This window comes from Pelmatolapia mariae, linkage group LG7 (genome assembly GCF_036321145.2).
Source record: "Pelmatolapia mariae isolate MD_Pm_ZW linkage group LG7, Pm_UMD_F_2, whole genome shotgun sequence".
Taxonomy (NCBI): domain Eukaryota; kingdom Metazoa; phylum Chordata; class Actinopteri; order Cichliformes; family Cichlidae; genus Pelmatolapia; species Pelmatolapia mariae.
In genome coordinates, this window is record NC_086233.1 from 19165503 (window position 1) to 19183584 (window position 18082).

The 18082-nt window shown below is 41.5% G+C and overlaps 1 protein-coding gene across 1 annotated transcript; it reads right to left on the reverse strand.

Moving 5' to 3' along the window:
• Positions 1–438: 438 nt before the first annotated feature.
• thbs4b (thrombospondin 4b) lies at positions 439–18024 on the reverse strand. Its single transcript, XM_063478282.1, has 22 exons — positions 17729–18024; positions 13726–13923; positions 13092–13351; positions 12872–12974; positions 12657–12739; positions 12488–12539; positions 11971–12122; positions 10488–10625; positions 9219–9296; positions 8972–9124; positions 8791–8895; positions 8594–8701; positions 7330–7489; positions 6419–6537; positions 5898–5950; positions 5612–5805; positions 3320–3498; positions 2661–2709; positions 2363–2559; positions 2080–2252; positions 1760–1899; positions 439–1433 (listed from the first exon to the last, which is right to left on the reverse strand). The coding sequence occupies exons 1-22, from the start codon at positions 17805–17807 to the stop codon at positions 1375–1377; spliced, it is 2832 nt and encodes a 943-aa protein (XP_063334352.1). The 5' UTR covers positions 17808–18024; the 3' UTR covers positions 439–1374.
• Positions 18025–18082: the final 58 nt, after the last annotated feature.

Below are 18082 nucleotides of genomic sequence, written 5' to 3' on the forward strand. Positions count from 1 at the left end.
CACAATGACCCCACAAACACAATGACCCACCACCCAATCTAAGCTTTATGTCAGAGCTGTCCTATATTAATAGTACTGGAAATTACCAAAATTACTTTTATATTTCTTTAATGGTTAATCCAAATGATGAAATGCTAAAATACAATTATTGTTATTATCTATGAATTTTCAAATTGACTGAAATACAAGAAAAGGTGAAAAAAACCCAGCAAAGCTTGTTTTTTTCTTTTGACAGTTATTTACTTCCATTTCTGACAAGAAAATGTACCAGCTAAATTTGGGTATAAAAAGGTGAATTGAATTTCTTATATGCCAATAAATGTAAACACGTGTTTTTTAGTTTGGTTTTTATGACAGGTGGTCTAAGAAATCTGCTAAGCACTGTATATCCAAAAAGCATTCAGATATGACTTCTGCGTAGTAGTAAAAATTATTACATGATAACATCTCACTTTATTTCCTGGGAAAATGTTGAATTTATTATGAAACATACATAATAAAATACAACTCCAAGTATAGGGGAAACAAAACTAATAAAACTGTATGCAGCGTTATGGTGTCTTATGCTACATTTTTTGGTAAGGATTCAGCTTACAAGATGATTTAACCATGAGTAAGGCACTAAGAGGAAGAGAAGAAGAGTATACGGTAGAAGACAAAAGACACTTGAATTTTCTGAATATGGACGCAAAAAATGAAGTTTGGGTAAAATAACTAAAATAACTGTGCAGGAGATCAAATGCATCAAATGCACATTGTCATCTACACCAGAGACTCTTCAGCATGTCAATTTGTAACTTTTTGCATGAGGAAACTGTGAAAAGGATTATGTTTTACAGAGAGATACAAAAGGGTAAAAATCAAATATGCAGGATTTCTAAGGGGGGAAATTTTACATCACAGTCACATAATGAAACATAAACGAAGGTGGCTAATGTGTGTTAATGAATCCTCCTGAGTTTGCTTTGTAGGCAATCTATTCTGTATTTACAAGAGTTTCAATTAGCTTCTACTGTTGTTCCCCGGGCTTGTTTTCTTCCACTTTAGGCACCTGTTTTTCTGTTTCTGTTGTCCTCGTGTCATGTCATATTGCAATGTATTTGATAAAATCCATTAAACCTAAAAGCTCAGCTCGTGTCTTTGAGAAAATGACCATCAAACAAAAAGAGAGAGAGAGAGACATTTAAGAGAAATGAGACAGCATGAGAAAATACACACACAGTACAAAGATTGTGGCCATGTATGCACAAAAGTCGTAAACATCAAAACACAGACACAGGCATCCACACACGCACACACAAACGTGCGCACACTCGCACATACACACTGATGCATTCCTCGTAGCTCTGCAGTGGTATTTTTTTCGCGTTGACTTTAGAGCGAGTCGACGCCATGCTGAGTGCTGAACTCCTGGAAATCCTCCGGGATGGTGTCTGCAGAAGTGACAAGTTAGGCGTTATGAGACAAGCTTAAAATCTCATATGCAGTGAGGTCAAACTAATTCTCTTCACAGCTGCAGTCTTTATGTAACAAGATGGAATATCAAGCTGTCGCAGACAACTAGTCTCAGAGGTCATGCAGGAAGATGCTGCACATTCCGTGAGGCTGAGAATGCCCTTTGGTAAAATGTTAATCGGCATATTAGCATAGTTTTCTGCTAATTACCTGCACTAAACACCAAATTAGGATGAAGCTACTGACAGTTTTCTAGCATTGTTATCCCATTTTTAAATTATGTTGCAACGTTTGATTTCCTTACCATTGCAGCGGTATTTCAGATTGGACCAGATGATGTTTTCTTGCGAGAAACAGAACACGCCAAGTCGTCCTCCTCTCATGGTCGTGTCGATGGTCACGCCGGAGTCTGCAACCAGCTCAGTTCCTTCGTAAAAGCGGGCTCTGCACAAAGCACAACAAGGGATTTTTACCTTAGTTATTAAATTACAACTATTAAGACTAAGAAACAGCCAGCCTGGCTTTCCAATGGCTGAACATACAGTTTGCACCTACACACAATGCTGACCGTCTCATCTTGCTCTTGGCAAGAAAATTTAGGAAGCCGTAAGAATTTTATAATACCTGATGTATCCAACCTGTGGGCGGTGCTGCAGGTACCAGCGATAGGACACCTTATCCTTCCAGCCCACATTTCTCGGGTCCTTCCACAGCAGGCGCACTTGGTCGGTGGTGTCTCCCGTGTGCCACAGTGAGTTTCTCAAATGCTCGCCGGGGCCTGATCTAGACTTCACAGCCTGACGCAGAAGCAGAGACAAGTAAGGCGATTTTAGAAGCAGAAGGAAAACAAGAATGTGTAAAACAGGTCGAGTGAGTAAAACTAAAGTGAGATGACTCGTCCTCTCACCTTCAGCTGTATGCCGGGCTCGGCCACAGCTCTGAAGGGGGTTGCCTGCCAGTAGGTCTGTTCAGTCTGCTTCCACATCACCACGTAGAAGGAGGATGAGTCCTGGTAACCAAAGATGAAGCCAGCGTAGTCATCATCAGTGACTGTATTCACGTGAAAAGTCCCCTCAAAGTCCACGCCGCTGAAAGCCGTGTAACCTGACATCAGAAAGAATAATTAGCGCATTAGATACGACGAGTAGTTTCTTGCACACGACACTAAAAGTGATATTCAGGTAAAAAAGCTAAATACACCTTACCGACAGCAAGTCCTGGATCACTATTCATGGTCTGAACGATTTCCATTCCCTGATAAGGAAGAGATGTTTTTAATGATAAATGATGCACCGTGAAACTTTTAATTTCAAAAGCTTGTATTTGCATTTCAGGTTTATTAAAATGTGCTTGCACGCTTACTTTTTTTTTAGGCCATGAATTAAAGCTGCCGTGACTCTTTTTTTTTTTTTAACACACTGTGAACAACACGACCTTTCAAGTTGATTTGGCAAGTGCCTTATATACACATTTAGCAGCTCGGATTTTTTGTTCAGTTTCTGGCCACAAACTGAATACAGATCAGCACCCTGCTTTCAGCGTAATTTTTCTGTTCTTCCAGCTCCCGAGGGCAACATCTGCTGAACATTAGCTGCTAAATGCACCACCACGTTCATCAGCTACCGACTAAGTGTGTCTAAACATGTAGTGTAGCGTGGGTTTTTAGAGTTTTTTGGCAATAAAAGGCTGCCTGCTGGGCCAGAAATCTATTCAAGGAGAGTGGTAAGAGTGAACCAAAACAGCAAAGCTGGACAACAAAACACTTGGGGAAATCACAAAAGTCAAGTAAAGTCAAGCATGTGTATATAAAAATATCTGACTATGATGTTTAAATTTGAATGATCAGTGATAATAATGTCCATACCTGGTTCAAAACAACCCAGTTGGGGTCAATCTGGGCATCGCCCTCGGGGTCCAGCACAACAGTCTGATAGGCCCTGAAGTCAGTCAAGGTAATCTCGGCATTTTCAGGACAATTATCAATCCTGTCTATCACTTTGTCCTGGTCAAAGTCAGACTCACAAATATCTCCAACACCGTCATCTGAAAAACAACAGAGTTAAAAAGTATAGTTAAAAATTTGGTGCATGAGTAGTTTCAAATCTTTAATTTACTTTGGAAACACAATAGTGTATGATCAAAATATCTCAGAAGTTGTACAACCTCATTGGATAAATGATCTCAAGTACTGTACTTTGTCACTACACAATAGCCAGCCTTGATAGCCGGGGATAGACCGCCAGGGCCTCTGCTCGATGCATTTCACCCGACCCCTTTAGTGACTCCTGTGGGTGGTGGAGGGCAGGAGGGCAGGAGGGCAGGCCTATGCCTAATCCATGTGAGCTAAGGGCCAGCCACCAGCCACTCTCCTTCAAGCTCCCTCCGCAGGCCTGGGTCCATGGTGGGGCCACGGTAACCCTGCCCCGGGTAGGGTAACCTGGTCCATTAACTTCTCTCCTTTCCTGAATCTGAATGGATAATGACTGACAAGAATGAGCTTTCTCTGAAGGGCACCTGAGATGGGGCTAGTAATTCATTCATTCATTCAAGCAAGGGTTCAGAGTGGAGCCACTACTAAACATTGAAAGGACCCATTTGAGGTGGTTTTGGTATCTGACAAGGATGCCTCTTGGGCACCACCAGGGAGAAGGCCCCGTGAAAGATCACGGGGACACGCTGGAGAGATTATATTTTTTGGCTGGCCTGGGAACACCTCAGTGTGCCCCTGGATAAGCTGTAGGAGGTGGCTGGGGAGAGGGAGGACTGGGTTGCTCTGAATAGGCTGTTGCCCCTGCAACCCGGTCCCAAATAAGCACATGAAAATGGATGAATCGATGAACTAAATGTTGTCACACAGTTTTATAAAAATTGCTGAAAAATTAAGACCTTTTAGTGAAGCTCACTGCAGTCCACACCCTCCAGTACAACAGACATATATTGATATGGCTTCTTGCTGAGTCTTTAATAAGTCAAAATCAGCTCTGAATGTGTCTGATTCTTCCTAAATGCTGTACCGAGACACAAAGATAATCCGTCCACGTTTGCCACTGGGATTTTGTGATAACCATACATTATTCTGTAATGTAGAACCACACATAATGTTATGAATGGACTGCTACCTTTCAGTAACAGTAGTTTGTACAGGCTCACAGAGTGCACAATTGAGTAGAAATCTAGAAAAAAGATTACAATGTCAAAGGGAACCACTTTGCTTTTATGTAGTTGGTGGGAATTATGAGAGTGCCACACATCAAAGGCCCCTGAATGACAGCGAGGGGGAAACAAAATCTGTGAGGGCAGAAAGAACGAATCACTTTGTTGTGTGGAGCAAACAGCAACTAACCACCAGACGACACACAAACTAAAGAAACCCTAATCATGACACAGGCTACGTGCTTTCTGGTCTCTGCTCAACAGGCAACAGCCGTGGATGGCAGTTACAAAAAACAAAACCCTCTGTACGATAAACTTCAAAAGAAAACCGAATCTAAATCAAAGGGAGCAATACCCTTTCTTAATTCATAGGTCTAGATCCCACATATTAGCTGGCAAAAATACATCTGTCTAACAGTACAGCTTTGGACACATGACATTTTAAAGGGCACTGATTATTAAATAAAAGCAAATATCTGACTTTTGAGTTTTGTTAGGCTATTAAAACTGTGCTACTACCACAATTGGCTACACACGAAAAAGTTGTGTGCTGTAATAATGTAAGTAATGGTCTGTCAACTCTGCCTCGCTGAACTCTGACTGCTGGGAAAAAAATGGCCTTGCCCCTCTTTATTTGAATTGACACTCCACTCCCATTAGTTTCAGAATCCATTTTCACACAAGTAATGTCACAGTGAGTCATAAAATTGGCGAATGAGTTTAGGCTCGCAAAAATCGCGCTTTTTTTTCTCCTCGCAAAAATTGCCACTTAATCTGCCCAAGGTTGCTACTGCTTGATCTGCGTGGGTGTGAAATAGGGGCCCAAAGAATGTGCATAAATAATGTCAGTAACAGTGCAGGGGGAAGAGAGACGTTCTCCTGAAATTATGACCATTAATCTTTCAGCATCAATCTGCTTTTTAGCCAAACGTGTCAACAAAAACAACTGAACATCCCTACAAACTCGGTTTTTTTAATTATTAGGGGACAATCTGAAACTCACTGTTATCATCAATCTGATCAGGATTTGGTACCAGCCGGCAGTTGTCTGGACCCGGTGGTAAAACATCCGGTATCCCGTCGTTGTCATCATCGTCATCGCATTCGTCACCCAGCCCGTCTTTGTCAGTGTCCAGCTGAGAGCTATTGATCACGAGTGGGCAGTTATCCTTGGTATCCTGGTGACCATCGCCATCACTACACAGGAAGCAACGCAGTGACATGAGTTAAATTGAAATAAATGAATAAAAGCTGTACTGGTACTGTAGATATAGAGATAGTGTTATTACCTGTCTTGGTTTGTATCACAGGAATCCCCAACCAAGTCATTATCAACATCAGACTGAAGAGAGAGCAGACAGCAACGAGACAAGTGTGAAAATACCACATTAATCCTGCAGTTAAGATCTTATTTTTGTAAAGGTAAATGCACAGTGCAAACAGCTTCGTTCAGCAGTAATATGGACCTTTTGAATGACATATTAGAACTACAAACTATAGAACAAACTGCATTTATCTGACTTTTCTCTGATCATTAGATCATTTTTCCTTTTATTTCAAAGAAACTGTTAGTGTTTTTTTTATGGAGCACAGAATGTTTGAAGCACTTCAACAGTGTGTTAATAGTGTATATTTTTGTATTTCATAAGCTGTTGAATTTGAAATCTCATATCTCACTCATAACTATAGTGGTTAGATAAATCTAGTGAATCAAACACTAAATACTATGAGCAAAATCAAATAAACTATCCTTATGTCAGTGTATTTAGTTAATTTACATGACCGCCATACATCCACCTGTATGACTGACCTGATTTGGGTTGGGGATGTCGGGGCAGCTGTCACAAGCGTCTCCCACCCCGTCTCCATCCCGGTCCAGCTGGTCTCTGTTCTGGATACGCTGGCAGTTATCCAGGAAGTTCTTCAGACCTGCACATCGATCAGGTGACAGTCATTTAACACTCAAACTACCACCAAGTGGGTTTATAAAATATATAAATGTGCAAAGAATTTGATGAGCAGTCAGTTATGTCAACAAAGAATGTAAATCCTGCCTGTCAGCTGTAAAGATGTGCATTTGTTTGCTTTCTGCTACAGTGGACTGAATATCTTGCTTTGAAAGACAGATATGAGTTTGGGTCACTATTTTCCAGGAAATAATCAGCTGTATCATTTGTAATATAATCACAGCAACAAGCTGATCTTTCTAATATCACCACTAGGGTGCACTGTTGCATTTTCTATGTTGTTCTGGAGAATCTGCATTCAAATGGTATTTTACTCCATCACAGGGAGGCAGTAGCAGCACTACTAATGCATAAAGGTCAAGCAGCAGCAGTGGAAGGAAGAACTATCTTCTTGTCCTGTGGGGGCTTTATGAGGTATAACCACGCTGCTGAGTGATCAAAGGTTGTACTCGCTTTTGGGTCAGCCTGCTATCGGCTTTCATTATTTTTTTTCTTTACGGTGTTGTTTATTCAGCCTGAGCTGGCATACAAAATCTATCCTACTACACAGTGATGCATTCAAACAAGAAGATTCAAAGAGATCTGTAACTAACTGTAAAAGTTGCATGCATCGGTGTGAGTAATTTACTACGAGACCACAGCGGTGGAATCATAAAAGGGAGTGCAGGGTAAGAAGTCATAACAGCAAAAGCCTCCAGTGATGTTGATTATATAACAAGAGCGTCAGCATCAGTGATGTCATTTCTCTCCTCACCATCTCCATCCATGTCGTCATCACAGGCGTCCCCTTTGCCATCACCGTCAGTGTCCCTCTGGTCGGGGTTCTCCACCAGGCGGCAGTTATCACAGGCGTCGCCGTGGCTGTCCTTGTCGCTGTTCCTCTGGTCCACATTGGCTTTTAACCTGCAGTTGTCCTGAGGAAGAAGGAGCGTGTGCACGTATTCATTTATGAGTCATGTGAGTGGGTCATATGGTGGGTAAAGCGTAAGCCTCTGTATGCTTCAGGGCTGAAACTTTTTCGATTTTTATGAGATTGATATCACTGTGCATCTTATTATAAAACATGAAATCTTTTGTTTGTTTCTTTGGCTGCCTGTACTGCCTACATGATTAGGAGTAGCCAAACTTAGCACATAGGTACATCTTAGGCCCCGATTCGTATTGTTAGGGATATCAGTTAAAATCATCATGTTGCTTTGCAACCACCTGGCAGTGAACTAAAAACAAAACAGTTGTTGGTCATATAAATGACATCTACCGCCCACACTTTTAACTTTTCTCAGTGTCATTAAGCATATAATTTTGCCAACAGCAGAAAAAAGCCAAAAACAATACTCTAGCATGGACATGTACTAGTATGGGGTGAGATGATGGGGGAATTCAGTGCCACTTGGCTCATATTTCTGCCCATAGCAAACAGCAACTTTTGGCCCTTAAGTAGAAAAATTTGCAGTTCCTCTTTAAGAGTTAAAGGTATACTTTATAAAGGATTTTGGCTTTGTTTGATGGTAATTAAACACACTCTAAATATCGGCTGTTCAGTTTCTCCAGGCAGTTTAATTTGCTTTAAGTCTTTTTCGTAAGCCAGCATTAGCATCCCAATGCATCTTGCTAATCTAAGTAGCAAGCGATTACCCTGATGTCTGCAAATGGTTGTATCCACACCAAACTTGCGGCTTTGTAAAGGTAGCCAGTGGGTGACCTCAAAGTTGCTACATCCACATTTCTGTGCATAAATGTGGTGTCTGTGGATATGAAATGTTAATCGGTGAATTTGGAAAACAGCGGTAAGTGGATTTTGTAATCTTTGGACAGAGCTAGGCTAGCCCCTTTGCCCATTTTACAGTCGTAAAAGAACCGTCTGCCAGGAGCAGCAGTCATTTTAGTGCACATACACATAAGAGGTATTAGTACTTTTACAGGCTTAATCAATCTAGGAAAATTAGCAAGACAAACAAAAATTAGAATCTGTAGGTGTAATATGTTTTAGAGGCATTTGTTGCGAGATAGCCACCGACCTGTTCGTTTGGAATACCATCGCCATCTGCATCTTCATCACAGGCATCTCCATAACCATCTCTGTCGGCATCCTCTTGACCAGAGTTAGGAACAAAGACACAGTTATCCTGCAAAGACATGTGACAGTATGATGATTAAATAAAGATATACCTGCCACAGCAAAGCTGCATATCTTGACAACCTGCACCATGGTTACCTTTCTGCAGTTTGGATCTTTGCATTTGAGTTTCTCATCTGGATATCCATCAATGTCCGTATCCTTTCCACACAGGTATCCATTTCCAGCCCAGCCAATTCCACACTGACAAGACAAATGAAGCTTCTTACAAACTCATTCATATACTGCACATGAGCATTTGAGTGATGAAGAATATTACCTGACAAGAGATGGATCCATCTCTTTCTACGATACACTGAGCGTTGACATCACAGGGGTTGGTCAGGCTGTTGCCACAGCTGATCTCCGGCTTACAGCCCTTCACCTGATCTCCTGTGAATCCTGACTTACAGCTACCACAGTGATAGGAGCCCTGTGCGGGAATTATGACAACTGCACATGAGCATCTTTGAGTAGCAATAAAGACCTGTAGTAATGGTCATACAATACGTCAACGGTGTTCTTACCACAGAGTTGTGGCAGATTGAGTTTGCAGTACAGCCTCCATTGTCAGATCCTTTGCATTCATCGATGTCATCACAGACCTGGATTGTAAAAAAATGAGCAGACTGTAACAACTTGTTCAGATTTAATTGCTCCAAAAATAAGTGTAGAAAATACCCCTCAAAACAAAACAAAGGATGCCATATAAATCCTCTAAAGCCCCGAAACAGCTGAAGCTGTGCTTTATAATACTTACAGTATTAGAGCACAAATTAGAGTGGGAGTAATTTATGCACACCGGGCATTTTAGGTGTTTATTTTGTAGGAATCTAAAATGCATTAAAAGGGTAAATAACACGCTGCAGACTGCAGGTCATATTTACAAATTCAGAGCAATAAATAAGCATGGAAGTAGAACGTAAATCAGCAAATTAAAAAAACGATATCCATCTGTTCCCGCCAATCAGGATCTGGTGCATCAAGATAAACATTTAGTGTGGCTAATCCTGTGTGACATGATGGAGATAATGAAAGCAGTTATGTTTTCTTCATGTTTTACATTTGGTGTCTTCACTGCTCTCGACCAAGTTTGTTAAACATAAGGCACAGGGGCCAGAATTGGCCCAGAGAAGACAAACCGACCCACTGTATGGTGTTGGAAAAAAGTGAAGTTGGGTATAACTCTGGAGTTTTAACTCATTTGTAAAAGTAATGCAATTTTTCTTACTGATAAAGACCCTGCCCGTGGCCATTTACACTACACTAAAGTAATTAAGTAATTAATAAACAATTACTTGTGCCAATAGATTTCTTTCATTCACTACAGCTGCATTTCAGGTAGAAAAACTGAGATTTACCACTGAAATTGCCCTTTTTCTTATATTAAGATATCTCAGGGATTAAATGGTCCGGCCCTCTTGAGGTCAAAGTGGGTTCTATGCAGCACATGATGCCTAATGAGCTTGACAGACCTGATCTACTGGCTGACTGGACTCCAGTGAAAACCTCCATAGGTTTGTGCAAACTGTTTTAAACACCTAAAGTAAAAGTCACTTGTGTTGGCACATTTATTGATTGAACTTTTTTGCTCCTTACTCCTTTGAAGTGAGAACCCTCCTTTATTGTTTAAATGCTTAAATGAGTCATTTTATGGTAAGAACAACAACATATTGCAATCTGCTGTTGGATTCAGACTACATTTAAGTCCATTTTTGTGTATGTGTGTGTGTGTCTTTTTTGATATACACTGGTAATAATATTCTGTTTCCTTCATGATGCATCCACTCTCTTACCTGTTTATTGGTCTGAGCATACACTATGCCCACACCCTCCACTGGCAGGCCGGTGTAGCCCAGCGGACAGGCGTCACAGCGGAAGCCTGGGGCAGTGTTGACGCAGCGCACTCCAGGAAAGCAGGGGTTAAACTGACACTGCAGAAAGGACATGAACTCTGTTGAAGCTGCAAAATGTATGTGGTTCTCAAAGGGTTTCTCCCCAAAAGCTTTTAGGTCTGATGACATTGCTCATGCAAGAAAGAGAATGCTGAAGGGCCCAGTCCTCAGAAAAGAGGTCAGTGCAAACAGAAAAGACAGACAGGCAAACACTCACGCACAAACACACAATCTTGTATTGCCATCCTTATAAGGTTCTCCATCTTGTAGTAGAAAGTTCTACCTTTACCTGCTTTTTTTGGTCATAGTCTAAATTATAGAACATTAGCCTGTGTGAAATATCTTTGCTTCTCATGTTCCAGTTTGATGGACCCACTGCCATTCAGTCTGTATATGCTGAAAATGGTGAAAAAATCTCTGTAAACTCATTCAAATACCTTTTGAAGGCGGGACAAATGACAAAGGTCCTCTTTGTAGACACAATAATGCACTGGAGTACAGCTCTGAGACATCTGTATGGATGTGTTATGGTAAGCTTCTGGTTAAGACCCCAGACTAGATCTTTGGTAAAGTTACAGTGTGTAAAATGTCACCAATAGATGTCAGTAGATTGCAGTTGAATGAATTCTGTTTTCTTACACCTTCCAGTTCAATAGTGCATAATCCTAGCTACAGTGGCCGCTGCAGGGCAAACAACTTTCTTTTGTCGTGAGCGTAAGCTGTTAGTCAACTGTCGATCTCAGCCGGTGTCCATGTCTATTTATTCAGGAAGAGGTTATGAAAGGAGCCCGATATGAGTCGATGACTCAGTGAAGCTCGTCGCAAAGGTAGCAACACTTCCACTTTACCCACCCTGTCATTACATCGCTTCTAATCATTATCTTACTGACTGATCAGCATATTATGATATACATCATATATGGGATATACATTAGAAAAAATACAGTGAGATGCATTTCTTTCACCTATAAACAGATCGTCAAAAAAGTCATTTATGGATCAATTATGGAGCCACCATTATTCAGTGACATCAAGGTGTGTTTGAGTGTACTCCTTAATCGCAGCCTGTTAATTCACACTGTTTCTCATCGGGATCCAAAACCACTAATATGAACTTGCTGCTATGCCAAATAGATACACTCAAAACATTTATCTGTCTTTACCCTAGCTATAATCTCATAAACCAGCAGCCCAAGTAGTAGCCATAAAATACTCGAAAGGATGTCGACAGTTTGCCCTTACACCACAGGTCGTAAATTTATATTGATTGTCATGAGGGCAGAAGCGTGGCAAGACACACACACACACACACACACACACACACACACACACACACACACACACACACACACACACACACACACAGAGCGATATTGAGCTTTACCTCGTCGACATCATCACAGTTAAAACCATCTCCAGTGTATCCATCAGGACACGGTCCACATTCAACACCTTCTGCTGTTTCTATACACATGTCGTCACGGAAACAGACACCCGGTGCACACCTTGGCTTCACCACCTCTGTGCCACCTAGACCTTTAAATAGGAGGAAATAAAGATTTTTTAACCATCTGTTATTCATTCAGTAATATCAAAATATCATGTAGGCACGGATACTGATAAGGATGTACTGATACCATTATCATGTGCAATCTGCTAATAGGATAACTAATTTATTGAGAGAGTTTTGAGTCTGAGGGGTCAGTACAGAAACAAAGCAAAAAGAAAGTCTTCCATTAAATTAAAATGTGCACATTTTTGCCATTATTATTTGCATTGTGACACAACATGAGATTATCAAAAAAAAGAAAGTGATCAGCTGTGATAAATTAAACAATTGGAAACTGGTCCTCAATTTTCCTCTCTACAATGACTGTTAGCTACTATAGACATTATCTTACCACAGGCCTGACACTCTGAGATGGTATTCCTGAGAAAGGATGTTTCTTTAACCTGGAACGGGTCAAAAATGAACAAAAGTTTATATTCAGTCAGGCAAGCTGTCAGGGAGGTCAGGGTTGACGGAGCAGAGATTAAGTGGCCTCAGAGGGACTGCTAAGAGGTGGTTACCTGCTGAATTAGGACGTCTTTCAGCTCATTTATCACCTTCGTTAACTCCAGCATTTGATTGGACAGCTGCTTTGTGTTGACCCCTGAGGGAGAAGGACTGTTATTTTATTCAGCTGAAACAGAGCTAAGGGCTTCTCAGAGTCTGCCCCCCTTTGACTCAACATTTCCTATCGCTGAGAGTGTTTTCACTGACATTTCCACAGAAAGAACCTTACCCAGAGTCTGAACTGAGTCTCTTTGCTGGAAGTGGCAGTCTTGTAGCGACGCAACGTTTTCAAATGAGTCCCCAACCACCAGCTTTAGTTCATCTAAGCTTTCCTGTTTAAAATCAATTGAGTGAAAGTGCACAGCTAAGCCATCTGGAAACCTACCGAGTCATTATCGTGACAGAAGGGCATTCACTATTGTGTGGAAATATTGTAAGCGATGGCTCACCTGCTCTCTGGCTTGCATGGTCTTTAGTTCCACTGTGCCATAGCCTGCTGGCAAACCCTGGAAGGCAGCAGGGAGATCCCTGACTGTCTCCACCAGCCTGCAGTCCAGATGCAGCTCCACCCCGCCTGGCCCCTGCTGCTGCTGCTGCTGCAGCCCCCTGAGGTGGAACAGCAGTCGGTGTTGCTGGCCATCTGCCAGCACCAGGTTGTTGAATGTGACAGAGGCCATCCTCTTGTCACTCCTCAAGTACCGTAACACGGCTTTAAGAAGACACGGCATGGAAGAGGAAGAAAGAGAAGAGGTAATGAATAGAGGAAAATTGACTGTGTTGCTGTAAAGGGTTATGTGATGTTAAGCATTGATATTGTTTGCTATTTGTTTCTCTATCTGTGCTTGGATTGCGTCTTAGCACATAGCAACAGCAGCGTCATTATTTGTGTAGCTATTTGGCCACAACCAAAATAGTTTGGGGCACAAACTCATTACAGTTCATTATGTGGGGGCAAACACTGTCTGCTGGATTTCAGGTCTGTCTGCAGAGTCTTTAACCCTTATCACGTTTAATCCATTTTTAATATGAAGACATTGATTGGCGTAGCTTTAAACAACCAGCGCCTCTTTGATGTCCTCCTACCTCGGTTGAGCTTCCCCATCACTGTGAACTCAAAGTACTTGCTGTTGTCCCTGGGGTTGTGCAGGCCAAACACAGTGGTTCCGGTCTTGGGCTGCAACTTGAAGGAGGTTAGGATGAAAGCCTCGTTCACCCCTTGCCCGGTTAGGCCCCCCTGCAGCAGGTCTGGCAGGCAGTCAGGTGAGGTGAGCAGATCGTAGACTGTTGAGACAGATAGGAAGGCAGGGAAACGGGAAAGCACATGAGTAATGGATGATGAGATGTGAATATTTACAACCCGCAGCGGCGCTCTGATCCGAGAGTAAACACATTCCGAGTCGACAAGAAGAAGATGATGATGTTGACCCAGCATTAGATGCTCTCGCAAGACGCTGCGTCAATCAGTCAGCGCAAACTTGGCAGGCTGGGTCGGCTCAGGCAAATCAAAAGGAGGCGGATTTGTAAGTAAACAGCATACAGTGACTGCGTGCGGTTTTTATGATCTTCTCTTAGGTCTGTTTTAAAACTGTTTGAATTATAAAATGAGATGGAGCTTCAGCTTGCAGACAAAAGCACAGTGAAATTTAGATGTTCTGACTCGACTGACAGGCAATTTAAAAGTAAAAAGCCAGAGAGGAGCAGAACACTGGTGCTCATGGTCAGAGTCTCCTTTTAATAAAGTGGCTTGGGAGCTGGGCAAACCACAAGAGGATGTGCATTGAATCTCTAGTCCCGCATCTGCACCATCGTGAATACACAAGTACCACTGAAGCGGTTCACACGGCCCTCTGTCGTGAGGGAGCAGAAATTGCTCCCAAATGCTTCCGCCGACTGTTGTCAGCCAAGATTGCCCCAGATGAGATCTCTCACTCTTTCTTTTATCTCTCTCCTCTGCCTGGGGTCCCTTGTGTTTTGTCAGACACAACACAGAGCCTTTAAATATGTGCGCAGATAAGTGGGACTAAGCCACCGAAATGCCTGCTTGCATCGTGCTGTCAACACTACTTCCACTAAAAATGTAAAGCTTTTCGAATCCTTTGTGTTTGGTTTTTATCAAGATAAGAACTTTTTAATATATTTAAAAAAGAAAGAAAGAAAAGAGAACAAAGGAAGCTCGATGTGTGCATCGTGTCTTTAGTGTATAACACTACAAAGGCATCCACACGCACGAAGCGCACAGTCCTGCTTTTCATAAGTCTTCTGGACAGAGGGCTTCGCAGGGTCAGGGCTGTCTTACACAGGAGACCCTGAGAAAGTGCCTCACTTCACCCCCCGATTAACCTCAGATTTCAAGCTTCATAAAACTAGTTCAGCTGAAAGCCATAAAGGAAAACAGTGTCTTGACCTTTCCTTAACACCAGCATATAAATCTGTCACGGTGCGATTACTGTAAAGAGTGCAAATGGCTGGCATTCCTTGTTTTAGCATTTCAGCACATGCTTCGCACTCGAGCATTTCTGTGTGGCAAGCTTAAATTTATCGCATCGCATTTAAAGGCCAGCCATAACAGCAATTACGTTAACAACATCGTAGTGTATAGAACGGAAGAAGCAAAGTCACATTTAGCCAAGAGTCATCTAGCTACCTAGGACCAAAAACATGATATTCAAACGATATTAGGCTTTTATGTGTATTTTTTAGACATTTTTTAAACATCACATGACATATTGTCACTTTTAAGATGTGTAAGTGTTTACAAATGTAACTACACGTGCACTCCTACTTTACTTCTAACACTAGCTTTCCTTTTGGCTTCCATTAGGTCTTGAATAAACTTGAGTGAAAACTAAACTAAAATAAGTATAAACTAAGTAAAAACGTGCTTTCAGTATTTCTCTTGCTGTTTTTGCATTGCTGTATGTGTTTTTAACTGAAACGTGTTTAAGGTTTTGACTTATATTGTTATTTAGTAAATGGGATTTACTTGTTAATACCCTCGATCTTTAACATTATAGTGCGATAATGTTGGAAAGCAGATCACATGGTCTGTGCTGACACGGGGAGTTGTCATAAACCCAGAAACCCACTGCACTGATGTCGCAGCTTCAAACAAGAACAAAGCACACATTGAGCAATGTCCAAAAGCTTTTTTTCCCCCACTGTAAACACAGAGCAATATTCTGTAATGTGTATTTCTCCAGGAGACCATCATGATTCTGCGCTAACACTGTGTCTATTCTTAAAAAGTGAAACTAAATAAACTGGATGAAATATATTCTGTTGGATGAGTGCAGCCTACGTGAATCAATGAATCAGCTAGCCGTGTGTACATTTACAGAAAGATATATTCACGTAAACACAGAAACTCTATTTGTTATTGTCATTATCACTGATTTAGGTTACGTTTACTTTCAGCTTTGTTCTTAGATCCACGCTGACATTTGAATTGTAAGCGGAAGAAAAATGAACGGAAAAAAGTTGCTGGCTTTGACTTTCTGCCACCTGTTATTATTAATTCCCCCTCTCTTCTACAGCGTGTCTTTCGTCCTGTCCCCCTCTCAACCCCAACTAGTTGTGGTGGACTCCTTATTGGTTTGTCCCAGAGGTTTCCTCCTGTTAAAAGGGAGTTTTTCCTTCCCACTGTTGCCAATTACTTGCTTGTAGAGGGTCATTTGATTGTTTGGGTTTTCGCTCTATTAATGTAGGGGTTTGTTTTTTTTTTACAATATAATGCACCTTTACTATATAAGTAAAAACTGAATTGAACTCAACTTGTCAGCCGAGCTAAACAGTGAGTTAAGACTCACCATAAACTCTGCAAAGACAAGCAGAGTTGGATATTCCCCCCTTTTACCTCGTTTTAAAGTGTGATATAGCTTGGCCTGGAGGATGGCCCAGAGGAGAGAGAGTCTGCTTTAAACTTCAGTAATATCAGCTCTCAGTGAAGCCATCCTTGAGATGTTAATATTAATCAATAACATAGATAATGCTTATGGAATGTAATTTTTGAGCACCTAAAATCAGACTTGGCTGGTTTAAATGGATCTCACTCCTTGTTTTGTGGTCACGCAGACAATGAGCCTGAGAAATGATAGATGACGAACTCCATTAATCTGGACTTGTTTTATACATACCATCAGGCGCCTATTTGCCAAAAGACTCCAGGGATTAATGGGCATTTGAAAGGTACGCCATCAATCACCTGGTGGGGTTTGTAAGAAGGGCGATAAACTCTAAACGCCAACATTTCTATGCGTCGTCTGCAGCCCTGCGTTTGTGTGTGACCTTGAATAAATGCGGGCGCGTGCGTGTGTGACTGCAAGCGCATGTCAGACAGTGTGAGAGAGAAGAGAGTCTTGAACTTCAGTACTGCGCCCAGATCATCTCTGATTATTCCCATGTGTGTGACCCAGCTGGGACTTTGTTTAAATTAAAACGAGCCAGAAAGCTGAATCTCCCGAGCCGAAGTAATCAAGCAGATCCGGCTAGATGGATATCAAAATCAGGATGTCTTTACTTCAGCGGAAAGATGGTGGCATTTAATACTCAAACTTTTGTCTACTTTTTTTTTTTCTTATCTTTGCCTGCTTCCTGTCAGAAACACACACCCCAGCCCAAATAAAAGCATTTGACTGCCCCATATCTTCTACAACTCACTGGAATATTTAGCATTTTATTCACACCTCAGTGAGTATCACACACATTGTCTGATCTTTTTGTGTTTGGGCCTGCATATCATATTCTCTTTCACAGTGTCTGCTTCATCCATAATGCATTAAAACTCATACATAAGTGTGTTAAAATACTGAGTGGTGGAGCCATTAAATCTTTTTTGACAGCTAATGAAAATGGACGATTACATTGCAGGCAGGGTGTCAGAAACAAAAAAAAAAAAAAGAAACCTTAAAGACATCGTTCCTTATGTGTGTTTGTGTAAACCTAAAAAAAATATGTTTTTCCACTTCTTGATTTTTTGTCATCCCAAGCAGCAACCATATAATCCAAATAAAAAAAATGCAGTGACATTTAAATAACTGACATGAAAAGCGACTGAAAACACTTCAAAAAAAGAAAAAAAGACACTCACCCAAAGCCTGTGCTTCCACGTGTAAGCACATTTTTAATAGCAGCTGCAAGGCCAGTATGAGGGCCGTCCACACGCTCATTTTGTCCTTCCAACTGGTCCCAGATCTGCAGTTTTCTTTGTAGCTACTTAAATGTGTCTGAAACACCAGCAGTTTCCCCCCGTTGAGGCGTATTTGTGTACTTGTCTTCCTTTCTGAATCAAAAATGAGGCAAAACTGTCATGTTAAGCCTAATAGAGGGTGCTGACTGCTTTTATGTGTGTGTGTGAGAGAGAGAGTGTGTGTGAAGAAGGGATTGTAGGAGTCTTATTGAGGGAGGAGCAACAGGGCCAGAACCTGCTTTTAAAACCTTCCTC

Coding starts and splice junctions, on each gene's coding strand:
- thbs4b (XM_063478282.1), bottom strand. CDS start 17,807: ATGAGCGTGTGGACGGCCCTCATACTGGCCTTGCAGCTGCTATTAAAA. Junction 12,975..13,091: donor CCATGCAAGCCAGAGAGCAG/GTGAGCCATCGC, acceptor GATTTTAAACAG/GAAAGCTTAGATGAACTAAA. Junction 8,702..8,790: donor AAGATCCAAACTGCAGAAAG/GTAACCATGGTG, acceptor ATGTCTTTGCAG/GATAACTGTGTCTTTGTTCC.